Here is a 17,778-nt window from a genome sequence, read left to right on the forward strand (position 1 = left end):
CGTTGCCTCCATGTTGGAAATGCAGGCCTCAATTAATGACAGACCGTGTGTTTCCCTGTGATATGGGCAACATTTCTTATGAGGCTCCCATTACAAAGTCCCATCAGCTCATATTACTGTCCGTGTGCAGAAGGGAAAGACCCAAGGAAATTGCCGTTTCTTCTGAGGTAGTAGGGCCCTCAGCCCATTTCCTCAGTTGCCCCTTGGTTGTTAATTGAATTTCTGAGATGACAGGTTTGAAGTAATTACATAGAAGTTACCTAGAAATAGTTGCTCAGTAGTTACATTTACTAATACTCATAAAAAATATAACTTTTAAATTCTGCATCATTTTATGTATTCACATAAATGGGAAAGAATAGTCAATGAATCAGTTCCAGGATAAATCATACAATCTCTCATCCCACCACATTCCTATTTCACTAGACATGCATGTAATACATGTGATCGCTTTGACCCAATCCTGTGCACGTTTTTAAAATGACAATTACACTGTCATTTTGCGAGGTATGATGAACGTGTAAACTTAGCATGCCTCAAATGTATACCGTAAATACAATAGGATCATAAATGTATGATGATTCTTCTGAGCTTTAATTTATCCTGGTTAGTTTTTAAATCTACAAAGAGCATATTTTTCTATCAGTATTTTCTAGAAGCGTGCCCGTTGGCTGTGTGCTACTGAAGGCTGTCAGTTTCAGGTGGCAGTGACCCTGCTTCAGACTAACTGTATGTTCTTGGCTCCTGTGCTAACACATCATCAAGAAAACACGTCTGACTGTGTCCACAGCTCGGTGGATCTGGGAAATCAGTTCTGCACGGTGCAAAGAAACCACCACACTAAATGAAGAGAGCAGATTGCCCAAGGCAGGCACGCAAGGGGCATGTGGTCAGGAAAATGTGAAAAGGGCAGGGCAGCAGGTGCAGGACCAAGGTGCAGGGGGAGTGGGCAGCCTGCGCAGGAAGAGGGGGGCACAGGTGTTGCTCAGGTGGAAGCTGATGTCTCCATGGGCTGGGCTCCCGATTTTCAAAAGACAGTTGAAACGCAGACTGTAGTGGCTGATCAGGTTCCATCATTATCTCCTAACTTATGCCAGGTACTTGTTCCTGCCAGCTGTAAGTTTGGAGTGTTTTTCGTTTCGCTTGTCTTTCCAAAACACACCCACACATGTACACATGCAGGCACACAACGTGCAAACAGTACAAGCTTCCCGTTTTCTTGAAGCTAATACATTGGAAACAGTCGGATATATTATCTGTGAATATTGGCGTGAAGTGATGTTTGTTTGGGGACAGAAAACAGATGATTGGCCAGAGCAGCTTTTGTGTGACTTAGAACCCAGCGTCTGACAAAACTTGAGTCCCATAATGAGGAGCACAGAGTTATCCCATGTGTTTGTTATCTTCTCCGGAACAAGTTGATTTTCTCAAATGTTGGTGTAATTTAGCGTTTCTTTTTATATTTCTAATAATTTTTAAGGATAAGACTGAAGTCTACAAAATACGAAGCTTACTAATTTCTTCTTATAACCAGGACAGCTAGCCTTAAAATAAATTTCCGTTTTTTGCCCGTGTATCTTCCGCTCTTTGCGACCCACTGTGCCATCTGTAACTGACAGGTGAGAGCAGGCCAAGGAGGGTGAGGACCCAAAGGGGCCGGGGACTCGTGCCACAGTGCACGAGAACATACGCATGCTTTGTGCAAACACAGAAAACCAGGGACGCGGGCAGGAGGGGCTCCCCAGAAATAGTAGGGAAATGTGTGGGCACAAACACAAGACACGCTTCCCAGACCGCGACTGCCAGGGATTTCTGCCTCCCTGGGCCTCATCTCAGTGTTGACGAGGGAACCAGAACAAGGACCAAGAGAGCCCCCCTCTTCTGGGTGCACCGCTGTGTGTTGCTTCTCTGAAAGCAGAGGCTGCACTGGAAATATGTACAGCTCCTAAAAAAAGAAAATATCCCCTAAGCTGCTTCCTCATTGAATTTGCCCAAAAGGGAAATGAGAAAAGAAGCCCACAAACTAACGTGTCAGTGTGTTCTCAACAAAGGAAGGGATCACAAGTAACGCATAGGATGAACACCTAAGAAGGGGAGGTCAGTTTTGATTCAAAAAGGGGCAGCCCAGCTTCTGCCAAGTCGCTCCCTCTCCCAGAGTGGGAGAGAAGGCGGGGGAAGGTGCCTCAGAATGGAAACTGCCAGGGCCGTCAGGCCTGTCCTGGGCTGGAAGAGTTCCCCTAGGACCACTTTCAAAAGAGAACGGCTCATCTGTGGGGAGAATGGAGCACAGGAGCCTGTGAAAACAGGCTGGCTCCCAAGACACATAGACCAGCCACTTGGACCTCAGCATGCCCCATGATGCAGGCTGATTTCTCTGACTCTCTCTGTGAACACGTCAGCACCTCCAGAAGGGGAGCCCTTGGCACTGCTTCGGAGGGAGCGTCTGCGCTGTGCTCCTCGCCAAGGAAGGAGGCAGTTTTCGTGCCAGAGACGGGAAGGCCTGAGCAGCAGCTGAATTCCCAGGCCGAGGCGGGCGGGCCCCGGGACTCACTCGCTCAGGGCCCTCTTGCCAGGCTGAGCTCCCAATCCCTGTCCTTTCCAAGGCTCAGAGTGCTCTTTTGATTAGGTCTGCACGGTTTCTGCGTAGACTCTCTGGAAGCACGTTTATTTTGAGATAAATATCTGACAGTCCTTCCCAGGGATCTCTCTGGAGCTCTGTTGTCTCAGTGTTGCAACATGGTGGCTTCCCTTATTAAAGAAGAGGCGAGTCTGTCTCCCCGGGAGTGATCAGACCCCAGGATCCCCACCTCCTGTAAGTGTCACTCCTGCTTCTCACCCTTTAGACAAATGCAGAGGCAGTGGCAGAAAGAACCCACTCGCGAAGGATCAGAGGAAAGGAATGCCCCTACTGTGGTGAGCTCTGGGGTCAGTATCCCAGCCCTTCCGTTGCCTGATGAATATCTTTTGCCGAGTTCCTTAGAGTGTCTGAGACCCTTGTATTATCTGCAAAAGAGACTTAATAGCACTGTCCCCATGAAGTCACGTGGAGTAAATAAAACCAGCAGTAAGAGGCGACCAGCAAGTATTTGTCCCCTTGGTCCCCAGCTGGCCCCAAGTCGGCACTGGTGCTGGCAGAGGGCGCTGAAGCCCTGGCGGGGTACTGGCAGCCCTTAGGTCCATTCCTTGGGTGCCGTCTCATCATTCTGATTGAGTGCTCCTGGCTGGGAGCACAGTGCTGTGCTCTGGGCTGGCTGTGCCTCTCTGTGGGTCTGGGAATCCGTGGAGTCCTCGGGAACTTTTTGACCTGAGGCTTATCTGAAGTTGGGCACCCGTGGACTGCGTGTCCCGTGGCTGGGAGCAGGTGAGTGCAGAGAAAAAGGAGGCAAAATCCAGTGAGGTGTTCCCTCACGGCCTGCACACAGTAGGGAGCCTCCGGGTCCCCATCGCCGACCGAGTACAGAGCCCGGCACCCACACCTGCCTGGGCTCCGGCACTGGTCACATACGCTGCCACCCTCGGGGCAGGTGCCCACGCCATGCCCTCAGCTCAGAGGGTTTGCCTCCAAATCCATTTGCCTCAATCTAGTACCACCATCCAGGGCTGGAATTAAGATACAATTAAACTGTTTCTTCATCATGCTCGGTACTGTTTTCTTCTGGGTCATACTGACATGTGCATCAACGTGGCAGGGCCTTCCAGATTTGTGAATGCCAGCTCAAGTAGGGTTCGGTCTTCTTAAGACTGCACGTGGGGAGCCGGGATAGGAAGCGAACAGGTAGGGGATGCCCGCTTTGAGAAGAGCGACTCCAGTTCTTGGTCAGGTTGGCACCCAAGTTCATTCAATTATGGTCTCACTTTTGCAAGTGAAGGAAAATGGTCCCGCCGAGGATAAAAAAAATACACGCTGAGTGATTGGGTTGTAGTATTCAATCGGAAGAAGCTAATTAATGATGTCTCAAGCTGCGCGAAGCAGATATTAAACCAAAAGGTCACCCTTCAGCCATCAAAAGATGTGCTGCCCTGGAATCTTTTATTGGATGACTAACATATCACAAGTTAATATGGGTTTTTCTGCATGTTTGTTAAAATGAAAGTGGAGGGGGGGTATCTGCTTCTTGAGTATCAAATTGAGATGTTAGTAAGATTCCATATCACAAACAATTCTCAGCTTTTTCAGTAATGAGTATATTTGTCAAACGAGAGCCCACGGGATGGAAACTCATTGTTTTCACTGGCACAGACCAGCTTGGCATTTGCCACGGCGTTATCTGTCTCCGCAGTGAAATTCCTCAGATGGCTCCACAGTCAGCTCGGGTCTTACGCACCTGTACTCCACTGTGCCGGCCACGGGGGTGCGGGATGACTTGGAAATGACTGCCCTTGAGTTTGTACCCCACTTAATCAAAGCCTGCAAATAAACACACAATTTCAATACAGGGTAGCAAGTGGGGGGAGGGGGCTGTCCTGGAGGAGCCACCCTTAAGAGGCATGACACACACCCCCGCCACCCCACCCCCCCCCCGGCAGGCTGAAGAGAGGGCTGGGGACAGTGACAGGGCCTCAGGGCCTCTGTGTGAGGAGCCCTGAGTGTCTGAGTACGGAAACTGACGGATAGACTCCTGGCATCAGAGACCCCTTAAAAGAGAGCTTGCTGCAGTAGGACCAAAAGGAGCAGCTATAAAAAAAACCCTGCCCTCAGGAATAAAAGCCAGCAGCTAAATCCCTTCACAGACTGGAGGACTGAGTCTCACTGTGGGGACTTCGTTTTATTTGCCACTCTCCCTGCTTAGACTTGTCCCGTCAGGATCCTGTTGTCTTTGGCCGTAAACTCGTCAGGAGGCGCCTCTGTGAAGGCAGCGGGGCCAGAGAAGCCAGAAAGGCTGTGCCCCACAGGCCAGCGGGCGAGGGCAGGCGGGAGAAGCGCCCTGAGGGCCAGAGGAGATGGGAAGGCCGCTGAAGGAGAAAGAAGCAGCCTCAAGTTCCTGCAGAGGGGCCAGGGAAGAGAGAGACATGTGTGGGGGAGAAAGGGAAGACTGCAGCGTCTAGCAGAGGGTGGATACAGTTTGGGTGCCCGCTGAGTAGGAGCTGTGAGGAGACGCTCCGTCAGTAGGGAAGAAGGCCAGCAGTGGGCTGCGGGGCTGGATCCCCGCCTGTAAGGAGCGCTGCTTCTCAGTCTTCAGAGACGCGACAGCGAGGACATGCAGGAGGGGTGCCAGGGGGGACGGCCGGTATGAGGGCACCTGCCCAGAGGGGAGGCGGGCCCGGAGTGCACAGGGACGGTGGGCTGGGTCACTGACCTTTCACTGAGTGAGGGAGCAGGGCTGAGGAGGGAAGGCCAGTTGGCTCTGAGCAGAGGTGATGAACTGTAAAGCCCAAAAGTGGGGCATTGAGGACCCTCGGAAAATAGACTCCATAGAGAGTCTACAAACTTGAAAGCCCTTGTGTCCGTCTTCCCGCTGGTACCTAGTCACCAGTGAGAAAAGAGCAGCCGGGTTACCACAAGCTCCTTGAGAATTTAGTGATGGAGGGGTGTGCAGTGACACTTCTAGACAAAGTGGCTCTAAATCTGAGTGGCTCCTGATCGAGTTTTGAAAGCCACTCTTTGTGTTTGTAGTAAGCGCAGACAGTGCCTACTTCCCTGATACATGCATTTATTCATTGAGTCATTTATTCACCAACCCTGCAGCCACTGAGCGTCCCCCGTTCCACGGTGTGCCAGACCAACGTACAGCTCCAGTGTCACGGCCAGTAATCCGTGACGCCAACTCCGGAGCTCGGGCAGCCGTCTCCAGCAGCACTCCCCCACCCAAGTGGGCTGTGTTTAATCTCAGGTCTTCTGTCTTCCCCCTCTCTCAGGGCTGTCGGTTGCCGGGGGCTGGGTGGGATGCAGGCTGCCTGGAGCTTCATCGTCATCGCGTCAACATGAGTCACGTTAACTCCATTCAGCCACCCAGCCCTTCCTGCACCGAGTGTGGATCTTGAGAGACGCCATGAGTCATCACTCTTCCAGACTGCACCGTCCAATAGAAATACAACACTAGCCACGTGCGAGCTGCAAGTTTTCTAGTAGCCACATTTAAAATAACAAAAGGAACAAGGAAAGTTAATTTTGGATGCCATTTTATTTAACCCATATCCGAAATATCATTTCAACGTGTAAATCAAGATTACAAAAAAAAAAAAAAAAAATGAAGGACGGATTTTACATTCTTTTTTTTTTTTGGTACTAAGTCATCAAAATCCAGGACATGTACACTTACAGCACATCTCAGTTTGCACTGTCCACATCTTATGTACTGCATGGCCACATGTGGCCAGTGGCTGCTTGGCGGACAGTACACAGATCTAGAACATGCAGGGTTCTTCTTTCTCGTGATTCTGTCGATAAGGCCACTGGGAAGTCCCTAACAATCTCTGACATTTCTGTGCTTTGTCTCCCACATTCATGTAAAACCAATACAGAAGAAACGGGTTTGTGATGAGGGAGGACTAATAACCACAATGCTAAAGCACTCTGCAGATAAAAATGTATGGATTCCAAATAACATGGTTATGAAGAAGTAGAACGTGGGTCAGCAGACCAATCACCCCACTTGTTTTAGTAGTAACGTAAGTCACGGTTAGGAACCAGCAGTGGGCCAAGTTCCCACTGGGAACTGAATGCCTGTTCGGGTGTGTTCCCACACAGCACGGATGGCATGGTTGTCTCACCAATGGTGTTCGGGATTCCCTTGTTCTGCTTTTCACTTTCATTTTGGGGAAACTGGGAGGTAAGAAAATAGAAATGAGAAAGGATTGAGTGAGTCAAACCCCATTACAATCAAGAGGAGACGAGTTAGCATAGAAATGAGGGCTCCAAGCATGTTAAGAACAGAGGCCTAGAAACAAAGGGATCAGGGAAGAAAAAATGTTGCAACCTGTCAAGCCCCTTTTGAACATTTCCTTGCTCCTCCAGGAGCAGCCACTCCTGGAGCTCGGTGCTGCAGGCGGAGTAACTTCTCAGTGAGTGCTGGGTACATTGAGGAAAGTCAGTACGGGACTGTCGGATTATGCAGTAGGCCAGAGAAAACGTAATCAGATATGGGGACCCATGGCAATTTTTTTTTTTTTTTTTTTTTTTTTTGCTTCCTCCTTTTTGGAACAGAGAACACAATAGAATTGCTACCCCTTTCATTGAAGAGAAGGTTGCTTGTGAAATGGGTCTCTGTTTTTAGTGGGATTAAAAATAACCTGAGACCCAGCCATGCAGCCTCTGGTTACCATTTATGACTCACTTGCTACAGTTTTGTTGTGTGCGCTTTTGTGAAGAAACAGCCATATTTTTAAAGAGCATTTCCATAAAGGATTTTTCTCCCTTTGTGGGGGTAGAGCAGAAGTTGGAAGAACCAGAGGGGCAGAGAAGAAATCAGGGACCTACTTTCATGTTATTTTCAGATGAATTAAAAACCTTTTGTCTCTAAATCCTCCAGACTTTGTTTAAGTCCGTGGAATGGGGAGGCAGATCGTGCTTGTACACCACAGTCATGCGTCTGTTTGATCATTTCACCCGAGAGGCAGCCCCTGAGTCACACGGCATCCACAACCGGCCTGAGCTGGCTGTCCCCGTGGACTGGGAGAAGAGGGCCTGTGCCCAGCGAGGGTTTTCCCATTCAAGAGCAGAGAGACTCTGGTCTCCTCGGGGAGTCCATTGGAGTCGAACAACTTACTGCCTCTGCAAGAAAAGTAATAACTTAACGTTTTTGGAGACGGGATTATTTTCTCCTCTCTGAGTGGATGCCGATCCACGGCCAAGTGCCCTGGTACGCTAGTTAGGGCGTCCCGTATCCTGGCGCTGGACACACACGGCTGAACCCCCTGGCCGTGGGAACGGGCGATGCTCCAAACCTTGAAGCGACTTGACTGGAATCCTTAAACCCATCATTATAAATTTTTTAAATTCATAACACCCAAAAGAAACACCGAGAGAAAAACAGAGGCAAAAAAACCTCTTCCAAACTATTCTACAAATGGCAGACCACGGAGGTGACAGATATCACGTGCTCTGTTTTCTGGAAAAGGAAAGACATTTTAAATGTGGGGATATGTTTCCCTATTGTCACTCACTCATTGGTGTTAAAGGCAAAGCCAGGATTACGCATGCATTTCCTTTTCTGGTGCAAAAGGCATTTTGATTAATTAAAATCTTAAAACCTGTAAGTAGGGGGGCTGCTTTTGCAGGCTGAGTTTTCTTGGCTGACCTTTAGGGGAGCTGGCTGGGAATCACTGCTGCAGTGAGGCCGTGTAACTGCGAAGCAGCCCATATTCCTCCGCTGTGTTAGGTGGACAATGGGTTGGATGTCGGGCCTGAGGGGTGAAGTCCGTAAGTTACCCGGTGAGAAAGACCCTTTGTGTCCCCTGCTCATGGCGGGCACCCTCTTCGAATCTAGATGGCTCTGCTTACTCCAAGAGCCCCAAGACCGAATGACCTGATCGTTTTCATTTGATAATAGTTTCTGAAGACAGCATATACTTTTCATCATAGGCTTACGCTTTTTAATTTATTAGCAACCATTCAGGGAGTATCTGTCTAATATGACATGAGCTGTGCTGGGCTTGGTAAAAAGTTAAAATCAGCATGTTCACATTTGATAAAAATGTATGCAGATTTTTAAGTGGATATTTTCAAAAGTCTAATTTTATGCGCGGAATTTAAAATAATGCAAATCACCCCACATTTTAAAAGTCTGTCAAGAGCCACATAATTTCAAAGCTGGCAGGCTGTACGCATTTTAACCATGTTACCCTGTTGCTGCACATTGGCACCAGCCTGCCTGGGCAACAGATGCCCTACCCAGCGTCACCGGTGGCCAGGGATCCCACACTCATCGCCTTCCAGCGGGATTCTGCACGTGATCTTGGTGACCACTGCTCTGTCCTTTCAGGACCACTTGGGTGTGAAATCAGAACATGGCCTGGAGATCCTGGGTTTCAGCTGAATTTCAGCTTTCATAGGTTTTAGGCATATCCAGCCATGCGGGCTTTGGAAATTTTTATATGTCCGAACATTCACTATTGTTAGAACTTAAAAAATCTTTTTATCTTATGTTTAAAAACAAAATTCGGTCAGTTAAGCATCCAATTCTTGATTTTGGCTCAAGTCATGATCTCACAGTTTGTGAAATCGAGCCCCAAGTTGGGCTCCATTCTGACAGCACAGAGCCTGCTTGGGATTCTCTCTCCCTCTCTTCTCTCTCTGCCCCTCCCCCACTTGTGCACACACATGCACACACACGCACACGCTCCCTCCCTCTCTCTGTCTGTCTCTCTCAAATTAAACATTTAAATTTTGTTTTTAATTAAAAAACTTTAAAAATAAAAATGGGCACCTGGGTGGCTCAGTCAGTTAAGCATCCAACTTCAGGTCAGGTCATGATTTCCCAGTTCGTGAGTTTGAGCCCTGTGTCAGTCTCTGTGATGACAGTTCAGAGCCTGAAGCCTGCTTCAGATTCTGTGTCTCCCTCTCTTTCTGCCCGTCCCCTGCTCTCGCTCACTCTCTCTCTCAAAAATAAAATAAACATTAAAAATTTTTAAATAAATAAACAACAGAAAATCCAAAATTCAACTTTAAGTTGTAAAGATCTTATTGGCTTTATTCAGCGATTTGTGAACCGGGCAGCTTCCCATCCAGCAGATAGAAAGGAGCTCCAAAGAGCTGTACAAAGTGGGAGATTTTTATAGGCAGAAGGGGGCAGGGACAAGCAAAGGCAGACTGTTTCAGGTAAAGTCACCTTTGTTTGGGGGATGGCAGGGATGTGTCAGGCAGATTACCTCATCAGGAAATTCCAGACTGACTGGTTGAGATTACATTCCTGGGAGAGGTGGAAACTAGGAAACTAGGAAATTAGGTTCGGTATGAACTCTTGGTTTGCTGATGTGGGCCTGACCGCAAGCGACTCCATTTTGAGCTTGTCTCTTTTATCACACTTGTAACAGTAATGTAATATCTGACATGATTTGAATATTCATTATACTCCAGAAGCTGTTCTAATTCCAACAACTCAGTGGGATGTCAGTGTTATCATTACCCCAATTAAAAAACCTTGCTACATAGAAGCTGAGTATCTCATCCAAGGTCGCTCAGCAACTGTGTGGGGACCAGGTTTCACCACTAAGCAAGCTGATGTGGACCCTTCCCTTCCCCCACCCCCCACCGTGCCGCAGTCCTCTGAGGCAAGCCCATCCTAGCATTCTCTCAGCTAGACATGAAGATCTCACCCCGAAATCATCAGCTTTGAAGAAATTGGACCTGGAAAATGGTAAAAGAAGGCAAAACAACCACCATAAAACACTCTCCAAAATGTATTCTCTGTCTTCTGTTACTACTGGAAAATTAGTCTTGGATTGTGTTAACTTGAGATAATGCATCATCCCTTCATAGAGCTTCAATCCTGACCTCAAGGAGCTTACAGTCAAGTTTAAAGTAGCACTTAACCACTTAACGACTAGTTACAGCATGCTGGGGACCACACTATGGCCTTATGCACGTTTCCCTTTCCCCTCCCGCCAGCTCTGGGTGGTACACGTTCCCAATTCCAGTTGTATCTTGGAGTTGGCAGACTGGTTCTTCCAAACTCCCTGCTCACAAACTCCCTCCCTAACCTAACTCTTGTCTTTTTGAGCAGGAAGGCTCAACTGTCAGTCTTCCCATTTCATTTTGTAAAGTTGATAAGAGTAGAATATTATTTGTGCTTAGCGTGTAACTGGTTCTGGCAAGCATTCCCCAAAACGTGAGGTTGTAGGTACACAGACAGGAGCCCTTTATACCCATGGAAACTCCAAGCCGGTTGGGGGAGTGGGCACCCCAGCAAGATGGTTGCAAACCTGTCCCCACTGCCATGGCACGACTCAGTTTGTGCCACAGAACCTATTCTCCACTGAGTTCTGTTCATCCTTCGAGAAATTTGGCTTTCACCTCCCTTCAATCAAATAGTTTGATCTAATAGGGACACAGTTAACTGAATTCAAAAGCCATAGACAGCATAAACCCTCCTGAGTTCAAGTGCGTAAGATACAGCTGGAGCTCTCTACCTTTCGTTGTAACCTGTGGACCATCTTATTTCTTGAACTGACCGACGGCTCCTGTCTCCCAGGGCCCAGAGCCATGAGAGGCAGTATACCAAGGAGCCCCAGGGCTGGTCAGTGCTGACAACCACACATTAGATGTATTTCCAAGGGGACCCCTTGGCTCCCAAGGCAATTTGCTTCCAAAATTACAGCGTGGAAAATTTTCCTGCTTGGGAGCACAGTGGTTCTTTTACATTTTTAATGCCTTCAGCTTTTATTTGTGAATCACAGGAATCTAATCACCATCACTCAACATCTTTGCACCTCCGAAATATAAGGCTCGTTAATTGTGTCTTCTCAGAGTCCTATACATTTTGGAAACTATACATGATTGATTTACCCAGGGCATGGGTTTTGAGATATAGATGTGATTTTTTATTTTTTTTAAGTCCACGCGATTTCAGCGAAAACAACCAATTGATTGATGCAGTGATTCTTTTCCAGAATAAAGCCCAGCTTTGGCTCAGGTCTTAATCCCTCTGAACACATAGCTTTAACTCTTTGGTTCCCAGGAAAGCCCTCAGTGACTGTGTGGCTTTGACTGCAGGCTTGTTATGGGATGTTTCTGCCATGGGTTTTCAGGGCTGGTTTGGTCCATGCTCCTTGTCCAACCTGACACCTTCATTAAAGAACATTCACGTTTGTACGCATACTGGCTTTTCAAAGAAGGTGTGAAGTTTCCCTTCAGAGCTGACAGCCGTACTTACTGTTGGCTGAACTACACGGAGGGAGATAACCTATTTACATACTAAAAAGGTCAGTGTTGGACAATCAGCATTTAGAGATGAACTTGCTGCCGCTTGCAACTGGAGCATAAGAATTTGGGAGAAGGCCGCAGTTTCGCCGCCTCTTTATCTGTGTAGACAGCCAGCGTTGGTAACTGTGTAGAATGTCCGTGCCAAGCAGTCAGGGTGGTGACGGATGGGCTCCTTCTAGCCTGGAACCTCTTGACTACTAACGGGTATGACTGTGTGACCATGCACGGTACAGGTCAGCCTCACCTACTAAAATCTGTAATTAATTCGAGGTAGAAATATTTGCATAATAGCTTTTCAGACTCTGTTAGGAAAAGACAAACCATCATAAGAGACTTTACATCGCGTGGCTCCTGCTTACTTAACTTGTCATTTGCATCGGGAAAGGTAGACTTTTAGAAGGGTTACAGCATTTTGTGTGTGTGGTCTTCCTTCTCAAAGTATCTTAAGAATATCAACGGGTTTATTTTGCTAATGCGTGTCAAAAGTGCCTTTTCAAACGACCTCGTAAAGGCACGCGTGTTCTCCGAAATCTCTGGGATGATTTTGCTCCGCATTCATTTATAAATTCAAAGCAAATAATTAGAGGATTGAGATCTCTGCCTCCATCTACATGTTGGGATATAACATAAGAGTAAAGTCCCTCCTGAAGGTGGAACACCAGTTCCTCAAGCCTGGGCAGAAGTAAGAGGCAGAAGTGAGGTCTTACCCGTTACTGATGGTCTTGAGCAAGCAAGCAGCGACATCCTTTGTGTCCCGGAACACGGCTCATTCAGAGCTTTTTCTCTGAAGAGAGAGCGCCCATTTAAGAGCACCTGGGTCAGGGTATACACATCGCAGTGTGGCCGCTTTCCGCAAGTCCCGAGAGGTCATCGTGTCCTGCGGGGAGCTATCTCGGCAGCTGCCACCCAGATTCTCACGGGGACCCTGAGCCGCATTCCATGTTCAGTGTCCCCCAGGGGACCTATGAAGCCAGATGTAGACCTGGGCTCCTTGTGTCTTTGGAGCCATGGGAGGCGGCCGCCAGGAAGAAGTCGCTGTTTGTGTGCACACACATCCCAGAGGGGTCGGTGTGCAGAGGCAGTTAATAGCCACACTCCGTGAGGCTCTGTGCTTCCTCTGACTCCTGATACAGGGAGAGAGAGGCCAGTGGCAGTGACAGGCTAACTCTTGGTTGGCATCAAGCAGTGTCTCGTAGAGATTATTTGACCTTGCTTAGCAAATAGCCAGAGTCACCTGGGCCTTATATAAGGTCCATTTCTCATGACAGTTGTGTTGAAACAGAACGGCAGCATGGGCCAAGCTTGGGGACTCCTCCCGGCGATGATGCCAAGCGACCGGAATGCCAGGGTCCCCACTGAGCCTGCGCTTGTCCTATCCTGGCTCTGGGCCCCCCCAGGCGGAGGGGCTGACCCAGGCGGCGCTCTGTGTGCGGCTCACTCCCCGCCTCTCTTTCAGAATATTCCGCTGAGCAGACACAGCAGGCGCTGCACCAGTCCGTCTTCATGTCCTCCATGTCGGCCCACCCCTTCCGGGACCTTCCACTCGGCAGGGAGCAGCACTGCAAGTTGCTTCCAGGCGTGGCCAACATCCAGGCAGGCGAGGTGGCCCGGTGGACAGTGGACGAGGTGAGCGGGGCTGCTCTGGGGCCTGGAGGGAGCGTGCCTGGCTGCTGAGGGTTTCTCCTAGGCGCTGAATCCACTGCAGCAAATCTAAGATCCACACTTAAGGGAGAAGACGGGCATGATTTGGAGAGAGTGAGGAAAGCCCAGTTGGTTTGGGCCTCTCCCCCGAGGTATCCCAGAACCACCTCTGTTCTCCACCACCATCGGCCCAAGCCTCCAGTCCCCCATCACAGATTTACTTTGGGGAAGCACACGTGTATAAGCATCTTAGGCTTGCACCCTGGCATCCTGTCTGGGGAGCCCCCGCCCCCGGGATGTTCTGTTCTGTGCTGAGGGGCACCTGGAGGGCCCCAGAGGATTCCCTTGTTCTCATTACTGAGCAGTTCTGTGCTGCCCATTTGTCTACTTGAAGCCACAGATGATCGGTTAGCCTTAGGTTGGTTTTTAAAGTGAATTAGATCACAACATTGCATAAGATGCGGTACACATGGGAAAATTGATCCAACTTTAATATAAATGTTCCTTACAATGTTGCTTTTTAATAAGGATCAGGTAAGTCTCATTGCTTGCTGTAATGCTGCAGAAATGCTTCATATGTAAAGCAGTTTTCTTTTAAGGAAGATAGTCTCTGACATTTCTCTTAATAAAGGTATTATTTCCACTAGTCAGGCCTTAATTAATTTTTTTTAAATGAAGGAAAACCGTGGGTCGCTCTGAGGACAAGATAACGGTAGAGCTGGAGTGAAGTTAGTCACAGAATGTTCACTGAGCACTTTCTGCAATCAGCTCGACCTAACCTTGGCTTCGGCCTTCCTTCGCAGCCTCGGACGAGGCGCAGGTGGCAAAGGCCGTGCGGCGGCTGGAGGTTTGGGGCGACGCTGCTCCCTCCGCCTCCTCCCGGGCACCTCACAAAACCCACCTGGAGGGGCGCCTGGGTGGCGCAGTCGGTTAAGCGTCCGACTCCAGCCAGGTCACGATCTCGCGGTCCGTGAGTTCGAGCCCCGCATCAGGCTCTGGGCTGATGGCTCAGAGCCTGGAGCCTGTTTCCGATTCTGTGTCTCCGTCTCTCTCTGCCCCTCCCCCGCTCATGCTCTGTCTTTCTCTGTCCCAAAAATAAATAAACGTTGAAAAAAAAATTAAAAAAAAAAAAAAACCCACCTGGAGCAGCAGGGGCTTTCCCCGGCACACCCCGCCGCCCCACCTCTCCTTCCGATCCCTCCAGTGCCCCTGTGGCACTGGTAACGGAGAGTTGACCGAATATGCCAGCCGGTGGCGACTAAACGTGATCTCGTTCCTTAAAGAGTATGCGGGGTCGGCCCCCCTGCCCCTTGTTGGTGAACTTTTACTGGTTTACAAAGCGTGCAGCAGCTGCTTCACGACCAAGCCAACTAAGTCAAAACCTATCGTGTCTGTGATCCAGTCGTGTGCGGCTTTGGCCTTGTAACAGCCCTGCACACGATGGGGAGCTCCCCTGACAGCTCGGCGGCAATCCCTGGTTCCTGACTTTCAAGCCATTCACTAGGTTGTACCACCTTTTAAGTTAGAGTGACAGTGGCTTCTCTTCCCTCACCTCATCGCCGTTGTGCCGAGGCCGATGTCCCGGGGCGGGCAGCCCCTCGCCTCCAGCCCCCGGCCCCACGTTCACAGAGCAGCCGAGACCCGCCAGTGGGTGAACACGGAAGAGACACCTTGGGTGTGTCTGTGCCTACCTTGACATGGTCCCGGCTCCCCGAACAGACTCTTCAGCTGCGCGGGCTTTAGAACCTGCGTGGGCCGTCCTCCCTGCCCACGCGCCCCTCGTGCTTCTCCGGCGCTGGGCTGCAGCCCCCACGTGGTGTCCTCACACTGGCACACTTTATACCCCTGCCCCAGGTAGCCCCTCCTACTCTGCCAGCCAGCGGCGCAGTGCTCACCTCCTGCAGGAGCCTCTCTGCACCCCCCTTTTCCTCAGAGAATCTTCTGTCACTGACCTATGCTCACTTGTCCGACCCTTGACCGGATGAGTAGAGACCTTATTCCACTCACTTGATATGTATCCTGAGAACGTCTCACTATACCTGGCAGTTAGTAGATAAGCCAGTAATGTCTGTTGAATGAATGAATGTTGAATGACAAAGGCATCACAGGCTGGATTTTGAAACAGAAGTGGAACGTATCCAAGGGGAGAAAAGAAGGGAGACCATTCCAGTCACAAGGAAAGACAGAAGGTTGCATGGAAATATGACGTGTGCACAGATAGCATATGTACAGCGAGCGCATCCTTTACTAACATTGATGATGCTATTAACACTATTAAGGTACTGATAGTGAGACAAGGACTCTTATTTTGCCCATTTTACAGACAGGGAAATTGAGGCACCTAGAGACTGAGTCACTTCTCAGGGCCCCACAGGCAGAGCCAGGTCCTAAGCTGACGTCTTACCCACCAAGCACCCTGCGGACCTGGGGCACAGACAGAAGAGCCCTGGGATGGGGAAGGTGAGCCAGGTGTGAGGCCGGGCACTGGCAGTACGAGCCACCTGAGGTTCTCATGCAGAAAATCACCTGTGAAGATGGTGCTTCGGGGGCATGAGAATCACACCCACCTGCGAAAGGAGGAAGCGTGAGAAGGGGCGGAGGAGAGGGACCAACCAGGGGGCACCGCCACGCTCCTGGTGTAGAATCATCTGGGCCTGCGCCGGGAGCTGCCATGGGCAAAACCACCCAGAGTCGGCAGGAGTTTTAAAGTCGAAAGCCGTAACACAGCACAGTGAAATAGATCAGATACTGAAGATGAAGAAGTGAAATGAGCCAAATGTGATTCCACTTGTAGACGCAGCACCACACGGTTTAGGACTTGGGATGGTGGTATGTGAGCTACACGGACCGTAAAGTTCACCTGAATGAAGGGGAAAGTAGTGGTGCCATCACACGAAATGAAACTTTGGGAGAGAGACCCAGTCTTTTCTGAGTGAGAGGTCCCTGCAGATTACATTACAGCAGTGGATGTGCAACAACCATTCCCGGGGGCGGAAATACCGGATGAGGTGTCAGTAATGGATGGGGGGGGGGGCGCTGAGGAAGCCCTCACGGAGCGCATGACCATCCAAGGAGAGCCGTCAAGGATGGAGGTCAGTGGGGACGACGGTGGCGGAGCAAGTCCACGGAAGAGAAGTGTCAGGGGCGGCAGGTGGTGAGTGTTCCATTCAGCAGGGCACAGACAGCAGATGTAGTTCGGGGCTCCTGGCTGGGGCTGTGGAATTGGGCTTTGGGGAATCTGGAAAAAATGTGTACAATATGTGTATTTCTTGTCCTTAAGAGGAGCGCCAGAGCTTTTATTAACGTCTCAAGGGGACCATCATCCAAAGAGAACAGAACCTCCATTCTAGGAAAATTAAGCAGTGACCGGGAAGTTTATGGGACCTCAGATCTGACGAGTCCCAAGTCTGGCACTGAAGGAAAGCGAGGGGGTGGAGTGATGAGAGGCAGTAGTGGTCACAGTGCAAGTCTCAGCAGGATAAGGGAGCCTCAAAAGGGAGGGTCTTGCTGTGAGGGAGACCAAGGGTGCCATCAATGATTATTAGGAGGGCAAGGTCACAGTTCCCGAGTTCTCGTGAGCCCCAGCCTTCTATTGCTGAAAGAGGCCTTAGAACTTTCTATGTTAAAAGTAAAACCATCCGTAAGGCTGTGTTCATAAAGTGCTCCTGTCATGATGCTTCTGTACCCATGACTTCCCTCGGGGATGCATTCCAGAGAAACCGCTTGGCTTATCTCCTAATGTATAATATATCATAATCTTGAAATCTCCCTAACCAAATGCTCGTGAGGACAAGGACCAAGTCCTAAATTTCTTTCTGTATTCTCACACTCTTGTAGCACGTTTCCTAGAACAAAATAGGGTCTCAAGAAGAATCTTGGATGGATTGACAGTGGGCTTTATGACGGTTCTGTTTGTATCTTTGAAAATAAGGCAACTCTCCGATGGGGTTTGCTTCCGGGGGCATTCCAGTGAGTTCCAACAATAGAGGTTGTGACTATTTTAGACACCACATTAGAAACAGGAATAGGGCAGTGAAGATTTGAAAAGTCAGTACAGGGCAAGAGGAGACAAAGGGGGGTGCTATCCTTTTGTGTTTTGTTCTCATTAGGCAAAGTATTGGAAAGGAACCATGGGAGCCCGAGTCAGGATACATTGAAAACAGACTTGTGTCCTTGTGTTAAGGGCCATTCAGGGAGACTCAAGGCAGGAGTCTGCCTGTGGAAGAAGATGAAGAGTAAGAACGTTCTCTTTCGTCTGCTGTCCTGGCCTGGGAAGG

At 49.4% G+C, this 17,778-nt stretch overlaps 1 protein-coding gene across 9 annotated transcripts in view; it reads left to right on the forward strand.

Annotated features, from left to right (window-relative positions):
• Positions 1 to 17,778, forward strand: part of L3MBTL4 (L3MBTL histone methyl-lysine binding protein 4) — a 443,788-nt gene that overhangs the window by 416,342 nt on the left and 9,668 nt on the right. For 8 of the 9 annotated variants that reach the window (XM_045041371.1, XM_045041370.1, XM_045041373.1 and 5 more), the window contains one exon: positions 13,317 to 13,486. In XM_045041371.1, the coding sequence (XP_044897306.1) occupies positions 13,317 to 13,486 (170 nt within the window). Of the gene's footprint in view, positions 1 to 5,856; positions 7,519 to 13,316; positions 13,487 to 17,778 lie in introns of those variants that run through there. The other variant, XM_045041376.1, reaches the window with a different exon arrangement.

The sequence above is a fragment of the Felis catus genome, chromosome D3, assembly GCF_018350175.1.
Source record: "Felis catus isolate Fca126 chromosome D3, F.catus_Fca126_mat1.0, whole genome shotgun sequence".
Taxonomy (NCBI): domain Eukaryota; kingdom Metazoa; phylum Chordata; class Mammalia; order Carnivora; family Felidae; genus Felis; species Felis catus.